At 50.2% G+C, this 16307-nt stretch overlaps 1 protein-coding gene across 7 annotated transcripts in view; it reads left to right on the top strand.

Annotated features, from left to right (window-relative positions):
* Positions 1-12992, top strand: part of dlgap1a (discs, large (Drosophila) homolog-associated protein 1a) — a 33348-nt gene extending 20356 nt beyond the window's left edge. For 3 of the 7 annotated variants that reach the window (XM_023804804.2, XM_023804806.2, XM_023804808.2), the window contains 6 exons: positions 3641-4014; positions 4134-4213; positions 9239-9675; positions 10512-10603; positions 11351-11503; positions 12097-12992. In XM_023804804.2, the coding sequence (XP_023660572.1) occupies positions 3641-4014; positions 4134-4213; positions 9239-9675; positions 10512-10603; positions 11351-11503; positions 12097-12312 (1352 nt within the window). In that variant the 3' untranslated portion in view covers positions 12313-12992. Of the gene's footprint in view, positions 1-3640; positions 4015-4133; positions 4214-9238; positions 9676-10511; positions 10604-11350 lie in introns of all 7 variants that reach the window. The other 4 variants (XM_023804805.2, XM_023804807.2, XR_002837335.1 and 1 more) reach the window with 3 other exon arrangements.
* Positions 12993-16307: the final 3315 nt, after the last annotated feature.

Consider the following 16307-nt stretch of genomic DNA (forward strand, 5'->3'; position numbering starts at 1 on the left):
TTTTCTTTCTGAATTCACATTCACCTTTGACATACTTGGCAGATTGAATCATCAGCCTGCAGGCGTGTCCAGCCCATTAGTGCCCTAAAAATGACAGGACAGGAAGTGAAGCGCTTCTCGTCGGATTACGTTTCTGTGTGATCTGCTTAGTCATCACTGGCTCTCGCAAAACCGTCCTTCATTGTACAGCAGAAAGATTAGCAATTGGCGGTGCTTGTTGAACGCTACATCACACCATCTCTCATGTTATCATGTTGTGCTTTCGGTGTCTGGGCAATCCATCTACTGGATGATCCATTTCCTGTGTGTGCTATAGTTCGCACGTGTGACAGAGTCCCCCCCCCCCCCCCCCCCTGCAGTATTTTAGAAGGTTGTAAAAACTGTATGAGTCTGGTACCAGTAGGTGGCCTGATAGCGTGCAGCAGTACACCCGAATCACCAGCAGATGGCGCCTGTATGCCTGACAGATTTGCTTTCAAGACTACCTATGAAATGGGCCTGGCAGTTAGGGCGGGAGCAGAGGATTGAATTGGTGGTAAGAGACAGCAGGTGGCAGAGACAGTACCGCCAGTCAGAGTGGTTTAAATAAAAAAAAAAACAACCCTTCTTACTTTTCATATCAGGACCAATCTGTCAGGAAACGTCAAGACAGACAAGGGAAAACAGATCCGTCCTAAATCCTTACAGCTTAGCCACATATGCTACACAGGAGGTAATTCGGCAGGATTCCATCATAACACACTTGCATTTCCTGGCTGACATGCCCTGGATGAGCCAGATGTTAACATCCCTACTGCTGGATCCCCGTTACCCAGGTAACGGCTACACCGAGGCCGGCGCAGGAATGTGGGAGGGCAGTCACCCGTCATGCTGACCGTGGAATCGGGCCAGACCCTGGTTGGACGACGTGAGTCATGTCGTGCAGGACAGTAATCTCAAAGCTGCCTGTAAAATTCTGACCCTTTTTCATGTTTGACAATGCAGGCTTAGAACTTCAGAAGAAGGGGAGGGGGTGTGTTCAGTGTGATAGGCTGGAATCATTCAGCGCTGCACATGCTGCTACTTGCCCGCTCCTTTCAGAGGGATGACAGGAATCTTTATTTAGAAATAAATACATAAACACAGAGAATATAAGAACGAGCATATAATAAAAGGTTTGACACAGGCCTCAATAAAACACATGTGAAGACAGGAAGATGGCGGATGGAGATTAATGAGTCGTGTCCGGGAAATGGAGCGAACGTGAGCCGGTGTTCCGGCTTAGTTTGGACTCCAGGTTCAGTTCTCCTGATATGGATTTAGAGAATCCAGTAGTTGTGCTTGGCTTGTGTCAGCTCTAGCCCCCGAGGGTTCCCCCGGTGAGCCCCGGGCCACCGGCGTTGTCCCCAGGGCACCGACCCAGATTGTGTGCTAACGGGCGAGCGGCCAGACAGGCCATCGGTGTAATTAAATTAGACCTTCACAAGAAGAGGCTGCTTTTTTGTTTTTTGTTTTTTTTTTTTTAAACTTCACAGCTGTCGCCGAGGTGACAGTATTGTGACATCACAGTACCCCTGGGCTGTTTGTGGCGGTCAGCCAGTGAGGACGCTGCACTGATGCCGGTTTATAAGGGCTGTTTGCTGGCGTGTGGCTGGGGGGGGGAGCGGAGGTTTGTGTGGTTTTGCGTGTGTGTGTGTGTGTGTGTGAGGCCACTTCCTGTCTTTGTGTGTCTGTATTGGCTTTGGGGGTGGGGTCAGGCGGGGGTGGGGAGGGCATGTGTCAGCTCAGCTGTGAGCTCTTTGTGCTCGCCGGCGCGTCCCAGCAGACCACAGCATTCCTCGCCGGCGGGAAGCGAAACCTGAGCCTGTCTGGGAGCGGCGCGCTAACGGGCCCGGAACGCACACGGCCCTGCCAGTGTTTATCCTCTCCAGGCCGGAGGAGGAGGGGGCGGGGGGGGGGGGGGGTAGGGGTGAGGAAGGGGGAGGCTGACAGGAGGGGGGATCAGGCCATTGTCTTTGATATTTACCAGCTATTCACACACACTTGTCAGAATGGATTTTACACATATCCGTCAGGCAGACGAGCTCTGGACCGACGCCAGAGTACAGTGGGGCTGGTTTAACTGTTTTGGAGCAGAGCCCCTAACATGCCACCTACGCTGTTCCCAACTCCTCTGAGTTTGCCCTTAATTTGCCCCCCCCCCCATCCCCGCCATCCCCCAGGGGGCAATCTCTGCGTGGCTCTGCCTGCGCGTGGCTCTGCCTGCGCGTGGCTCTACCTGCGCGTGGCTCTGCCTGCGCGTGGCTCTACCTGTGCGTGGCTCTACCTGCGCGTGGCTCTACCTGCGCGTGGCCCTGCCTGCGCGTATCTCTACCTGCGCGTGGCTCTACCTGCGCGTGGCTCTGCCTGCGCGTGGCTCTGCCTGCGCGTATCTCTACCTGCGCGTGGCTCTGCCTGCGCGTATCTCTACCTGCACGTGGCTCTGCCTGCGCATGGCTCTACCTGCGCGTGGCTCTGCCTGCGCGTATCTCTACCTGCACGTGGCTCTACCTGCGCGTGGCTCTGCCGGCGCGTGGCTCTACCGGCGCGTGGCTCTACCTGCGCGTGGCTCTGCCTGCGCATGCTGGCTCCCTGCTCTCGCTGTGAGGGAACCTCCCCTGGCGCTGGGAGGCAGGCGTTTCTGGGTCAGTGGGACTTCGGGAGCCCAACAGATCCATCTTTACTGGGACAGTGCCACCCAACCCCCCCCCCCCCCAAGGAAACGGGGGATTTTCCAATTCCAGGGTAGTTTGTAAATAGAGTGACCCACTTCTTTGAATGAGAAAATAAATAGATGTGGCTCCTCTCCTCTCTATGTATGCGTGTGTGTGTGTGTGTGTGTGTGTGTGTGTGTGTGTGTGTGTGGGCGTGTGTGTGTGTGTGCGTGTTCCTTTGAAGCTCTGTTACACTGCAGATCTCCCACAGCAAAGCATATGCCTGCTTCACCCCGTGGCCTGAACTGTAACACGATACAGTGAGAGAGGAAGAAGAGCCTTTCTCTGGCCTGAGGGGAGGAAAAGTGAAATTCCTGACAGAGGGAGGGAGGGAGCAAGAGGGGAGGGACAGAGAGAGGGAGAGAGAGGGAAGGACAGGCGGAGCAGAGAGAAAGGGGGAGAGAGGGGGAAGACAGGCCTGTCACGTTTGTGTTGACTGTGCAGGCTTGTGTGTGTGCGTGTTTCACTGGCCTGTGCCAAGCTGCTCGCAGTCGGAGGTGACACTGCTGCTCCTGTCATAACCATCCCGCCTCGTTGTCCCGCCATCTCTGCTCCGACTCCGCTGACGAGCCTCCGGCCAGAGATTTACCCCCCCCGCCGTTACTCCCGGCCAGTAACGCGTAGCGATCACAAAAAAAAAAACCAAACAGGAGGGCCGGAGATTGCGCTCGTCTGCTGGGGCCGTTTTAAGGGACGGCAGAGGAAATGAGGCCGGGGCGGGGCGGGGGGGGGGGGAGGGGGGAGGGGGGGGGGTCTGCCCTGGATGCACGCCGCGACCTGCATGTGTGAGGCCATGTGTGTTTACGTGTACATGTGACCGTGCTCACGCCTCCATGTCTAAGTCTACGTGTGTGAGAGATTTCCCACGGGCTGATTCCCACGTTTAAACCACCCCCCCCGCCCCGCAGTGTCGTCATGCATCACGACCTACAAGAAGGCCCCGCCCCCCGTGCCGCCACGCACCGCCACCAAGCCCTTCATCTCCATCACGGCGCAGAGCAGCACCGAGTCGGCGCAGGACGCGCACCTGGACGGGCCCGGTGTGCGCGGGGAGGCCACCATCCAATCCGGCCTCAGCAACTCCACCGAGAGCATCGACAGCATGAAGGCGCTGACGGCGGCCATCGAGGCGGCCAACGCGCAGGTGCACGGCCCCGCCAGCCAGCACGTCAGCAGCAGCACCATCGTCACCATGACCGCCGTCAACGCCGCCTTCGGGCAGACGCCCGAGGACAGGAGGGAGGCCCTCCGCAAGAGCAAGTGCCTCTCCATCGGCATCCAGGTGCCCCCCCCCCCCGGCCTTACTCCACTCTTACTCATGGACGCTGCAGTTCGGGAATCGGTCACCGCGTGGAGAATCCCGAGCCCTGCGTCTCATATCGATCATGTCAAACTCGCCAGGTGGACGGTCCTGACGACATGGAGGACTTGGACGACCACAAGTTCCAGTCAGTGGGCATCCAGGTGGAGGATGAGAGATGGTAAGTGGGGGCACTGTAAAGTCTGACAGCAACGTACAGTGTGTGGAACAGCCACACTGGTTATTCCCATTTCATTTTAACCTAGAGGAAAAGTAAACTACACTCCCCTCCTCTCTTCACTCTCTACTCCTTACTCTACTCCTACTTTACCCTTTTCCCCTTTACTCCCTATCATACTCCATTCATACTCCCTTCTCTCTACCGCTTACTCCCTACCCTTGACTTCTTACACCTCTCCTTTTGACCTTATTTTCCTTACTCTCTACCCTATACTCCCTGTTCCTCTTCTCTTCACCCTTTTCCCCTTTACTCCTAATCATACTCCCCTCACACTAAGTACCCTCTTCTCCCTACTCCTCTCTTCTTCATCCCACTCTGGCTGTCATCTCTGTACTTCCACTCTCTCCTGTCCACACCCTCTCCTCCCTCTACAGATCCCTGCCCCTGGGTAATTTTAGCCAACTGAAGGGACCAATTTTGATGAGGCACTGAAAAACGATGCAGTAATTTGATGGCTGTTTTTCGTGAATAAGAAGCCTCAGACGTGTTATTCCAAGCAGCAGCCGACGAGAGGCAGCTGAGCCTCCTTGCATGGTTCCAGATATGTGCTGCCTGCTGCCCCACCATCCACAGCATCCTCCTCTCATTGGGCTGTCAGAGCAGCTTGGCTCTCCGCTGCCCTTCAGCTTATGGCCAGGGGCTCCACAGGGCTCGAAGGACCGCCTCCTGCTTGCAGAATGCCACGCCCATGGGGAAGCAGGCCATCCAATGAGGGCACAGCACAGCTGACTTAAGGGTGTCATTGATCCCCGGGACAAAGGGAGTTCCCCTGAACAACTAACCTTGAAACTGACTCCCTTTTTTTCCCTTCATAGTAGTTAAGGTTAACATTCAGCGAATCGTCAGCTGATCCTGAATCAGGGACACCAGGTAACCGGTGCCTGACCCGACTGGACTAGCCAATCAGAGCCCATCCCTCCGCTCCCCCTGTAACATTCATTTTCTGACTTCGTTGTTGTCCAGATTACATGAACATACTAAAAATGCCACAATATTTTCTAATCGCTCAATTTATCTATCCCAAAGTAATAATCCTCTCCAGGTAACTGAGCCTGTGCTATGTTTTTGTTCTGTATCCATTATTTGTCCTGGGACTGGATGGTCCAGTGAATATTGTTAATTATTGACCAGAATTAGGGAGCAGAGCTTTTGCGTCGGTTGACCAGCTCGACTTTGCGGATGACTGAGTGTTTGTTTTCACCAGTGGTGGATGGGATCTTTTCCGGCAAACATTCTGAGTCTTGTGAAGCTCACCCCCTCCCCCTCCCTGGCCCCCGCCAAAAAAAAGCCAGAATGACATGGCATGGCTAATGCACACCGGGCTGACACATCACAGGTCCCTATGCGCCAACTGACGGCACACAGGTCAGAGGTCAGCCATGGGAGGGGTGTACCTTCCACCCAATGGGGGGGGGGGGGGTCGTAAACGTCACCAGGTCCATGGGAGCGGAGGAGGAGGAGACTCCCAGATGGTCAACAGTACTGACCATAAACACTCCCTTACTCAGACACCACCTCAAAAGACCACCTCAGTTGGGGGTCTGTTGAACGGAGGGGCACCACCCTCCTGTTTGAAAAGAGCCCTCCATATAAGCAGCCTTTAGTGGGCCCTGAACTGGAGCCACCCCAGCCCTCCCCTGGGGGCTGCCGGCTGTCCTGCCTCTACTCGGCTACCCGGACACTTTCACGGCAGATCTTTTGTCTTTTTGAAAATCACCCCAATGGTCCAGGTCCCTTTATTCTGGAGGAAAATGTACACCCCCCACCCCATATGTTCAACCTTCTCATCACCCCTCCCAGGGTGCTTTGCCCGAGTAGAAAGAAAAGCATCCACATGTATGACTTTTGCTTAGGCTCCCAATTGAAAGTGAATCAGTGGACAATCCTGATCAATTTGGAGTTGCAGTTCATACCTCCAGCCACAGTGGGTGCTCTTCTGTGTGTAAAAGGTTCTGGGCTCGTGGGCTGAGTTCCCCCAGCCTGATGCCCTGCAAGTCGCTTGCATATTACAAGGTTAATGCAGCAAGTTGATGGAAATGCTTGTAGTCCAGTTTGAAATAACAAAAATCTCCTGTGACCGTGCTTAACTAAAAACACTTTGTCCTTCAATAATGATTGAAAATGATATTTTAATCAATTAATGTCAAAATACATATTGTTTAAATACCTGTCATGCTCACCCTTTTGTTCCGCGGAATAGGTTACTGGCAGTGACTGTCTGCTAATGATGTTTGCTGTGAACGGAGTCTGGGAAACGGCTGGCCCGTGTGACACACATTAACCTTTAAGCAGGACGAGCTCTTCACAGGGATGAAGGTGGATCGATGTGACCTGGAGCTACCCTTAGAAAAAGAAAAAAAAAAAAGAAATCGCTCTCCAGGTGAACGAAGTCAAGGCACCCGGCTCTGAATTACCGATGGAAATTAGATCCTTGCCGGCGTTTGGCTTTCAGAATTCAGCCCTTTTCAGAGCTGCAAAAAAAAAAGCATGGTATTGTCACTAAGGCCGTCACTACGGCTGAGAGCATTATTCTCCAGGGCGATTTGCCATCCCGTTCGATAGACTGCACCTGGGAGAGACCCGCGTCCACGCCGAAAGGTTCACTCACCCGATCCGCCACCCCTCCCTTCTTGAGGCGGTTGTTAAGGGTGGCAGTCACAAGACTATGAAAGCATTGCCGCCTCGCTCACCACCTGCTCCTGCGTGTTACTCCCTGCTCGTTTGATCTTGTAGGAATAGAAGTTAATGATTTGGGTTGGGGAGGGGGGGGCGGAGAGATAAACAAGCAAAGGGGGGGGGGGGGATTGTTTAACTAGCAAAGCAGTCTCACTCAACAGGACCTGTGTTGTCTGTTGGCACATTGTGATTTGTTGGGCGGGGGCTCCCAGCGGGGTTAGGAATGGATGGAAAATGTCCCTCCCCTCTTTTATTACAGCAACATCCCTGTCATTGGGAAGGGGGGGGGGGGCTCTTTATTCAGCATAGGGCAAGCTGTAGCGTGTAAGTCCGCATTTATGAAGATCAGGTCCTTTTATGGCAGATGTATCAGAGATTATATGACTGGCGGCCCAAAGGCGATGGCTTTCCGGGACGGCGTCACTAACGAGAAGCCCTGAGTCAGCTTAATACCTCCACTGCTCCCTGCCCGACTCCCCGATGCTCGGCCAGGAGAACCGTCTGCTCCCCCGGCCCGCGAGACGTGCACTTGTCACAGAGATGGGGAAGAAGGCGGGGCCTGTGATTATGAACGTGGTTGGCATGGCGATGCCATTGGGAACAGGCCCTGGCGTGCCCAGCTAGCTGAGTTGCGCCGGGGTACATGTCTAGTTTACGTCGATGGTGCCATTGCACGTTGATTTACACATTGATCCGGTATTGATTGCTTATCATGGTGCATATTTATATGAACGTTGTCTCTGTTCTGAACACCAGGTGTTTCACCTTAATGTTTCGACACCAGAATCCTCTGGTGGGAGACAGGCACTATCTCCAAGGTGTCCCCAGCCCTGTACCTTGTGCCTTTGGGGATAGACTGCAGGCTCTGGGTGACACTATGCTGGATAAGTGATTATGGGCAATGGATAGATGGATGGGTGGATGAATGAATGGATATTTATTATGCTTTACTGCTGAAAATGAGCAATTTCAAAATAACACCGTACATCATTAGTATTTATTTTGTTTAGTTGTAGAGTTGAGTCAAGATGAATCGTACCATTTTTATTTTTCATGATGGAGGAAAAAAAATGTAGAACACGTCAACACTTTGGTTAATATTAATTCGGAAACCAGTTGGTTTGGCTGATTAAAATTCAAGCCACATTGGTAAAGAAAAGAATCAACCCCCCCCCACCCCCGTCAAAAAAAAATTCATTTAGTCACTTTACAGCCTGAAATGTAAACACAGCAGAACTGAATTTGTCCCGCTGTATTTATTCAATGCAACTGATAATATCCAAGTGAAAGAAAAAATAGCACATTCCTGAAAAATAATCACAAATAAAAAACAAGAATAACTGAGACTGATAAAAGATGCTACATAACTACTTTGTGGAGCCCCCTTTTGCTTTAATTACAGCCATGAGTCTGGATCTGTTTGAACTTAGCACACCTAGACTGAGCAATATTTGCTGACTCTTCCTTACTGATCTGTTCAAGCTCAGTCAAATTGATGGTGCCCACTGATGGACTCCAATCTTCCGGTCATTCAATAGATTTTCAATGGGGTTTAAGTCTGGGTTCTAACTAGGTCACACAAGGACATTCACCTTTTTCTCCTTCCGCCACTGTATGGTCAATCTGATTGTGCACTTCCGGTCACTGTCACGGTGAAAGGTGAGACTTCTTCTCACTTTCACCTTTCTGGCAGAAGGCATTAGGTTTGACAAGTTGCTCCAGTCCCTGCTGTGGACAGACAGCCCCCGCTGCAGGTTGCTGCCACCACCGTGCTTTTCTGCCGGCTTGGTGTTCTTTGGATGCTGAGCTGCATTGGCTTTCCGCCAGATCTGGAGAGTTTGGAGAGAGAGCCTGATCTGGGCAGGGTCTGGGTAGTCCCAAACACTTCTTAATTATGGACTTAACCATGCTCCTACGGATAGGTAAGGTCTTCGAAATCATTCTGTACTTTTCAGGACATTTGCAATATTTTTTTCTTTCACTTGGATATTATCAGTTGCATTGAGTAAATGAAGCTGAACAAATTCAGTTCTATTCTGTTTTCATTTCAGTAACAAAATGTGATTTATTTATTTTTTTTTTGACGGGATGATTCTTTTCTACACCCACTGTAAGTAGTTTACAGTTTTACTCATATATAGACCTGGATTTTTTACTGGAGAATTTCAGATACAGGACTCAAAGGTACAACAGCCTGCCCTGGGGTGAATAGATAGTTGTCTATAGACATCTTAAGACTCGCCATTTGGTTTTGCTGGAAGATAACGGGAGGCCTTATTTGTGTTTAAGCAGTTACCGGCGGCTGGCTCGTTCCAACAGCGTGACTGCGGCGGTCCAGGCGGACCTGGACACCAGCGAGGCATCGGACGGCGCTGCGGACTCCCCGATCCCGGAGCCGCCCTTGTCCGCCGGCCTCTCGCGGCAATACTCACGGGAAGCCACGACCTCAACGGTCAGCATCCAGGGCTCGGGGAACCATTACCATGCGTGTGCGACAGATGACGAATACGTGCACGTGGGCTTCGATCCGTCCATCCTGCCACCACCCGACCCCTGGATCGACAGCGTGACCGAAGACCCCATGGAGAGCGTGCAGAGGGCTGCCTGGACCGTGCAGCGTGACGGCCGCTGGTTCCTCAAGCTGCTCCAGGCCGAAACTGACCGCATGGAGGGCTGGTGCCGGCAGATGGAACAGGAGGAGCAGGAGAATGACCTGCCTGATGACAGTGAGCATGCCACTTCAATCTGACCATAGATGACCGTACTTGACCATACTGGACCGTCTTTGATTGAACTTGACCATACTTGACCATCCTTGAATGCACTTGACAGTACTTGACCGTCATTGATCATACTTGACCGTTCTCGACCATAACTGACCATACTCAACCTAACTTGACCATGCTTAACCATACTTGACCATACTTGACCACTAACTAAATGTACACAACTGAAGTCAACTGCACTTGATGACATGCACTAGGCTTTAAAATGATTCAGCATGTAATGCTATGACTTCAGGCAACAGTGTACTGACAGGCGCAGTTCAGGGGGGGCAGGGGCTTTTACACTGGTGACCAGCATGATAGATGACATGACTGAACGAGGATGAAAGAGCCTGAGGAGTACAATTTAGTTCATTCGATATGTAATTCCTGAGTCACAGATGTCAGAGTGGTGATGTCATCGTTTGCCATACACATTACATGCAGTCAAATTACACCTCTTGGTAGAGCCTCACCTTGCGGTGAAACCCGACCCCTCCCTCCCACAGTAACACTACTCACAAGGCCCTGGTAGTGCTCTGAACGCAGGAGCTCAAGGACTGACAGTGGGGTCCGAAGCACAACCGTCCCCATTCCCTGCCCCGCGTGTGGGCTACTCACTGCAGCAAGCGAGCTTCCATCTGCTTCCTGTCTGCTGCCCCCCCCCCCCCCCCCCACCACCGGCTATTTATAAACTAAGTGTGTTCCCAGTTAGCTAAGGCAGGCCCCACCCCCCCACAGTGATGCCACACAGGCCCCGACCCTGACCACACCCCCTTCTGTGTGTCTTCCCGCAGTTCTGGGGAAGATCCGGAGTGCAGTGGGCAGCGCCCAGCTGCTCATGTCTCAGAAGTTCCAGCAATTCCAGGAGCTGTGTGAGGAGAATCTGGTAGGAGCCACCGCAGTCGCTGAGGGCTACAGGCTCTGAGGGCCGCAGTCGCTGATGGTCGCAGGCTCTGAGGGCCGCAGGCTCTGAGGGCCGCAGTCACTAATGGCCGCAGTCTCTGAGGCCCGCAGTCTCTGAGGCCCGCAGTCGCTGATGGCCGCAGTCTCTGAGGGCCGCAGGCTCTGATGGCCGCAGTCTCTGAGGGCCGCAGTCTCTGAGGGTCGCAGTCGCTGAGGGTCGCAGTCGCTGAGGGCCGCAGTCACTGAGGGTCGCAGGTTCTGAGGGTCGCAGTCGCTGAGGTTCGCAGTCACTGAGGGTCGCAGTCTCTGAGGGCCGCAGTCTCTGAGGGCCACAGGCTCTGACGACTGCTCTTCATTGGGCTACATTTGGCCAAAGCAGCTAACACAGCTATAATGGCCTACAATTTACATTCAGCTATTTTAGATAGATGAAAATATTTCTAATGTACAACTGCTAGGCCTTAACTGTTATTATTATCTAAATCAAATCAAAATTTATTTGCCAAATGTACAGCAGTAGAGCGACCAGCAGTAAATGTAGGCAATGAAATGAATTTAGCACTTCAATTCAAAGTAATTAGCAATTAATGTTTGTGGTGATTTTCAATATTAAAATATTTAAAGGTAGTCATCACCTCGCTGGCTCCATTCAGTGTATAATTCCAGTTCCTTGAAGAGCACCTCCTGCTGGCAGGGAGAAAACTGACAAACTTCACCGCCCCCCTCCCAGAACCCAAACACCCATCCGCGGCCCATGTCGCAAGACCTGGCCGGGTTCTGGGACATGCTGCAGCTGTCGATCGAGAACATCAGCCTCAAGTTCGACGAGCTGCACCAGCTGAAGGCCAACAGCTGGAGGCCTCTGGAGCGTCCGGAGAGGAAGGTGGGGGTGGTAGTTTGGGTTGGTGGTCCATCCCAAGTGTAAACACTCAGACTCTGGCCTGGAAACAGTGAGGCCAGCATACTGGCGATGAAAAATACCCAATTTGTCGTGATGTATGATATTTGTTAATAGGAAACGAAAACTTCTCATTAATTATTGTCATCTTGTTGTGTGTTTACCATGTATCAATATGCTTCATGTCTGTAATTTATATGTAGTCTTAAATAATTTTTATCCATTTCCTAATTTTTGTTACCTTCTGTTCCACATACTGTATGTGCTGGATGTGTTTTTTCTTTTTCCCTGATGTGATTTTTTTCCATCTTGACGTTTTTATTTGTGTTTTTCCCATTGACAGTGAGCCGATCATTCCATGTGACACGCGCTGGGTCTTCGCCGCCGGTCGCACGTTCACCCCACGCACTCCACGAGTTCTCTTTGAACTCTAGCACCATCATCAGAGCCGTAACGCCACGGCTGCGGCCGGCTAGGTGTGCGGGCGTCCGCTGGCGCTCAGCGGGGCCGTCCTCCGACTCGCCTCCCGGCCCTCAGCTTAGCCGCCGCTAACTGACTGTTTTGTCATCTCTGTCCAGGAGAGGAGGGTCCCCCCTCCCGTGCCAAAGAAGCCCCCGAAGGCCCACCCCCCTCTGGCACGCGACAGGTCCCTGGAGAGCTCTGAGCGGCAGCGCCTGGAGGCTCGCAAACGCCTCTTGGCCGCTAAACGGGCTGCCTCAGTGCGGCAGAACTCAGCCACCGAGAGCGCGGACAGCATCGAGATCTACATCCCCGAGGCCCAGACCCGGCTATGAGCGCTACCGCCGCCGAGCCACTGCAGGGAACAGAACACACACACTCACATGCGCCCGCGGCAGAGAAATCACGTTCATATCCAGAGAAAGTGTCTCCACACACCTCTGTTTCCCTTCACTAAATGCACACGTCTTTGGACCGGAGGTTTAAATCAGGGTAAGGCACTTTTTCTTCATAGGATCCTCATAGCCGCACATCCGCAAACACGCATCTCGCCCAGAGAGGGCTGAGGGCTAGATGCATGCATTAACGGCCTGTCGGAGCGACGAGGGACGTGATGGTGACACCTGCCACCCGTCCTGCTTTCTCTCCGCGCGGCTGTGGCGCAAATGTTCTCAATGGGTGAGTTGTTCGTATCCCTGCCTCTTTAGCAGAGCCTGTCACCTTCGGCACACTCACGTAGCCACACGAAAAGTACACCACAGCTAGCGCGTACAAAGACGAAGCCACCCCCAACCTGAAGACAGGCCGCAGATCGTGTGCACGTGTGTGTGCGCAGAAGGCTGCTAAACCTCCTGGAATTGGCCCTGGGATGCATGGGAAGAGGACTGTGTTCTGTGGGCTCCCAAGGACCGACCGGAGAGCCCGGTTCCAGAGGTCCACCAGAACTACCCAGCAAGTGAAGCCGTCACCATGGCTACCCTCAGTGGGCAAGAACAGGCAGCTGGCTCCCAGAGGCTTGGGCACGGACACACACATTCCCGCCAACCCTCACTAACTGCGTTTTTTATTTCGGTGTGGCTGGAGGTACCAGTGCAACACGGGCCACCTAAAGCAATATTCTCCTTGAAAGATGACTATCAAGAACATCAAGCAAATGGGGCAGTCAGTCAAATGAAAATACCGTGATGCTTAGGGGGAACTGGGGGGTGTCGACGGTCTTAAACATTATACGCGATCTAAAAGGATGCCTTCATTATGCCGTAGCTATTTCTGTTCGTTAATCATACATAAGCTTGTTATTGCGAATGCTTTGAAGAGAATTATATTTCTCTGTATTAACACTGCTGTAGTCATCTGTGGGACAAAATATTCTTAAATGCTTATTATAGATGAAAGTTTTTTTTTTTTGTTTGTTTTGTTTATTTTTTTGTAAAGTCGGGTGGGGAGTTTTTGTGGATCTGTTTGTGATTCAATGATCTTTTTGGGGCTCAAACGAGTTTCCCGCAAAAGAGGCTAACCGGAATATGACAGCGAGAAAGCAAACGAGAATACCATAAAAAAAAAACAGAGTCATGAAATGCAAACGGTTTCATCATCTTATTTTCTTAATGAAGTCTTTCCAGTTGCTAGTGCAGGGGCTTCATTTTAATAGTGATCTCTTTGGGGTGACCTTCACCTGCTTGGTCACCAGGATCCTCCCCGGGGGGGGCGTGGAGCTCCGGTCCTCCTGATCCTGCCCGCATCACGGTGGGCTGGTTTGGGGGTAACTCTCAGGTAGAGATGGAGGAACAGATAGCACAGCAAAATCAGGGTCTCCCAAAAGGAAAAAAAAAAACAAAGTGTGCGACGTGTTGCGTTTCCGTGTGTGTGTGTGTGTGTGTGTGTGTGTGTGTGTGTGCGCGCGCGTGAGTGAGGTACGGCTGCGTCTCTCAAAGTGCTTCCTGATTTCCAAGGTCGATATACTGGCCAGTGTTTTTGGTCAAGCAGCCTCCAGGACATAGAGCAGAACAGACCAGCGGTCTCACGCCTTCGTGTGAAAAATGGGGATTTGTGTTTGTACAATGAAATCGAAAGAAGATTTGAGCATGTAGACACAATCTGATTAATATAGGCTTAGATCTAAATTGTGTTCTGTTATTATTATTATTATTATTATGATTATTATGATTATTATTATTATTATTATTATTTCCAGTGAACTATTTGGATTCCATTTAGTGTTTTGCTGTCCTGATCTTGTATATCATATGACACAGCCATTGTGTGTGCAAACTTATGATAAACACACTGAATAAAGATTGATTTATTTATATATCTATTTCTTTATTAGTGTATTTTATAATCCTTTCCACTGCCCTAACCATGCCGTCGTGTCAGGCCACCATTTCACTCCTTTGTTGCTGAAACCAGGCTGACCTTTGCCCTTCCGGCAAAACTTTTTAAGTTTCCTCAAACTGCCGACCTCTCGGGAAAGTCCGTTCCCCCCGGCGATGCCCCCCAAGCCGCAGGCCAGCGACGGGATCCAGGGCCCCCTGAATACCCAGCTTTGGGGGACAGGAATGCAGAATGGGGGCATGTGAGGTGTGTCCCTAATTCCTGACACAGGTGGCTATGGAGGGGAGGGGGGCAGGGAGGCCAACCAATCAAAGCTAGAGCACAGAACAGCGACATACACCCCCCACCCCCATGTGCCTCTCAGAGCATCAGCAACTACAGGCTCAGTGGGAATTCCATACTGACATCACTAACTTTCTGTGGGGTCGACAGGAGTCAATACAGACTTTGTTTAGTCACTATAATTTGGTAAATGAGGTACACATCAATGTAAACTATGACTACTATTTCAGCCAATATGTGGCTCTAATTATGTCAGCATATGTTTGTGAACCCTCAAGGACCAAGGGGAATTTGTATACAAAATAATGTCTTTAATCATCAACTAAATTTTTTGGAACTTACAATCTTCTTACTCTAAGAACAAATGACAAATTTGTATATTTAACTAGATTCATCCCAACCAAAATAAGGAACATTTTATTAAAGACAGTTGCTCTGTTTCCCAAATATACTCCACACATCCAGTAATGAATATTTGTATGCTTGAAGTATTTCCATTTCTCCATCAGGCAACCAAGTGATTTACTACTTTGAAATATACAAATGCAATTTCTGACTTGCTCTTTTGAATTGTCTGTAAAAATGTCAAATTAGACTGCAAATCAGTGGATTTTTTCTGTTCTAGGTGAGGAGTCCCAGGCTGTGGAACAATTAGTGCTCATCTGCGGTACATTAAATGCTTGATCAGTTCTCTGCCTTAACACACAATGTAGCAGTCACACACAGGAAGGTCCAGGGACACGGACGGAGCAATATCACGGAGCAAAAGTGTTGTTCAGGAAACGGTTTTCAGAGAAATTTAGGTAGAACGTGTTTCTTCTTGCGACCGTTTTGGTGCATTTGACTTTTAACACCTCTCATGTTTAACTCATCTCGTCTCATTGGGGAAACTACGGGATTCACTGACTTGGCTGAATTGTGTTTAATTAAAAGGAGCAGTGAAATGAATAAAAATATTCAATTATGACTTGAAAAGGGGGTTATTCGCTTAAGTGTGGAAGCATCAACAGAACGGGGACTGTATTAAGACAGAGGACCCCCACACCCCCAGTCACACATTTCAGTGAGGTGTGTACATTCTCAACACATTTCAGCTATTTTGTATTTTTATAATTTACTGCCACCTCAGTATTTCACTTCCACATTTAGGTCTTTGTGAATAAAACTACAAAAGAAAATTTTCTTGCCAGCTTGATAGAGCTAAACAATTAGGTTTTTTTTTCCAAAATTGTGAAGGCTATACTATTTTGTTGAGATTTACAAATGTTTCAAAGGCACTTGAATTTTGCACTGTGCATTTTCGCATAATAATGTGTATTCTGCATATTAAAATATTGATCTGGATCCCTAGGTTTAAGTATGTAAACAAAGATTTATTGTATAAGGCAGACCAGTTGGTATGGTCAAGGCGTCTTTGCGACAGACTGACAAATGCAAATTGAAAAAAAATAATCTGTTATGAAGAAATTTCAGGATTTTTACATCCTCATGCTAGATGACTTTGTATACGTGGAGATAAAACAAGTAAAATGAATATCTGTACATATATGAATGTTTCCCAATGTAAAAAGTAATTAAATCAATATTTATCAAGCCTACTTTGTATTTGTGTCACGTTTTAAGGCAGACCAGTTGGTATGGTCAAGGCGTCTTTGCGACAGACTGACAAATGCAAATTGAAAAAAAATAATCTGTTATGAAGAAATTTCAGGAT

Source organism: Paramormyrops kingsleyae, chromosome 4 (assembly GCF_048594095.1).
Source record: "Paramormyrops kingsleyae isolate MSU_618 chromosome 4, PKINGS_0.4, whole genome shotgun sequence".
NCBI lineage: Eukaryota > Metazoa > Chordata > Actinopteri > Osteoglossiformes > Mormyridae > Paramormyrops > Paramormyrops kingsleyae.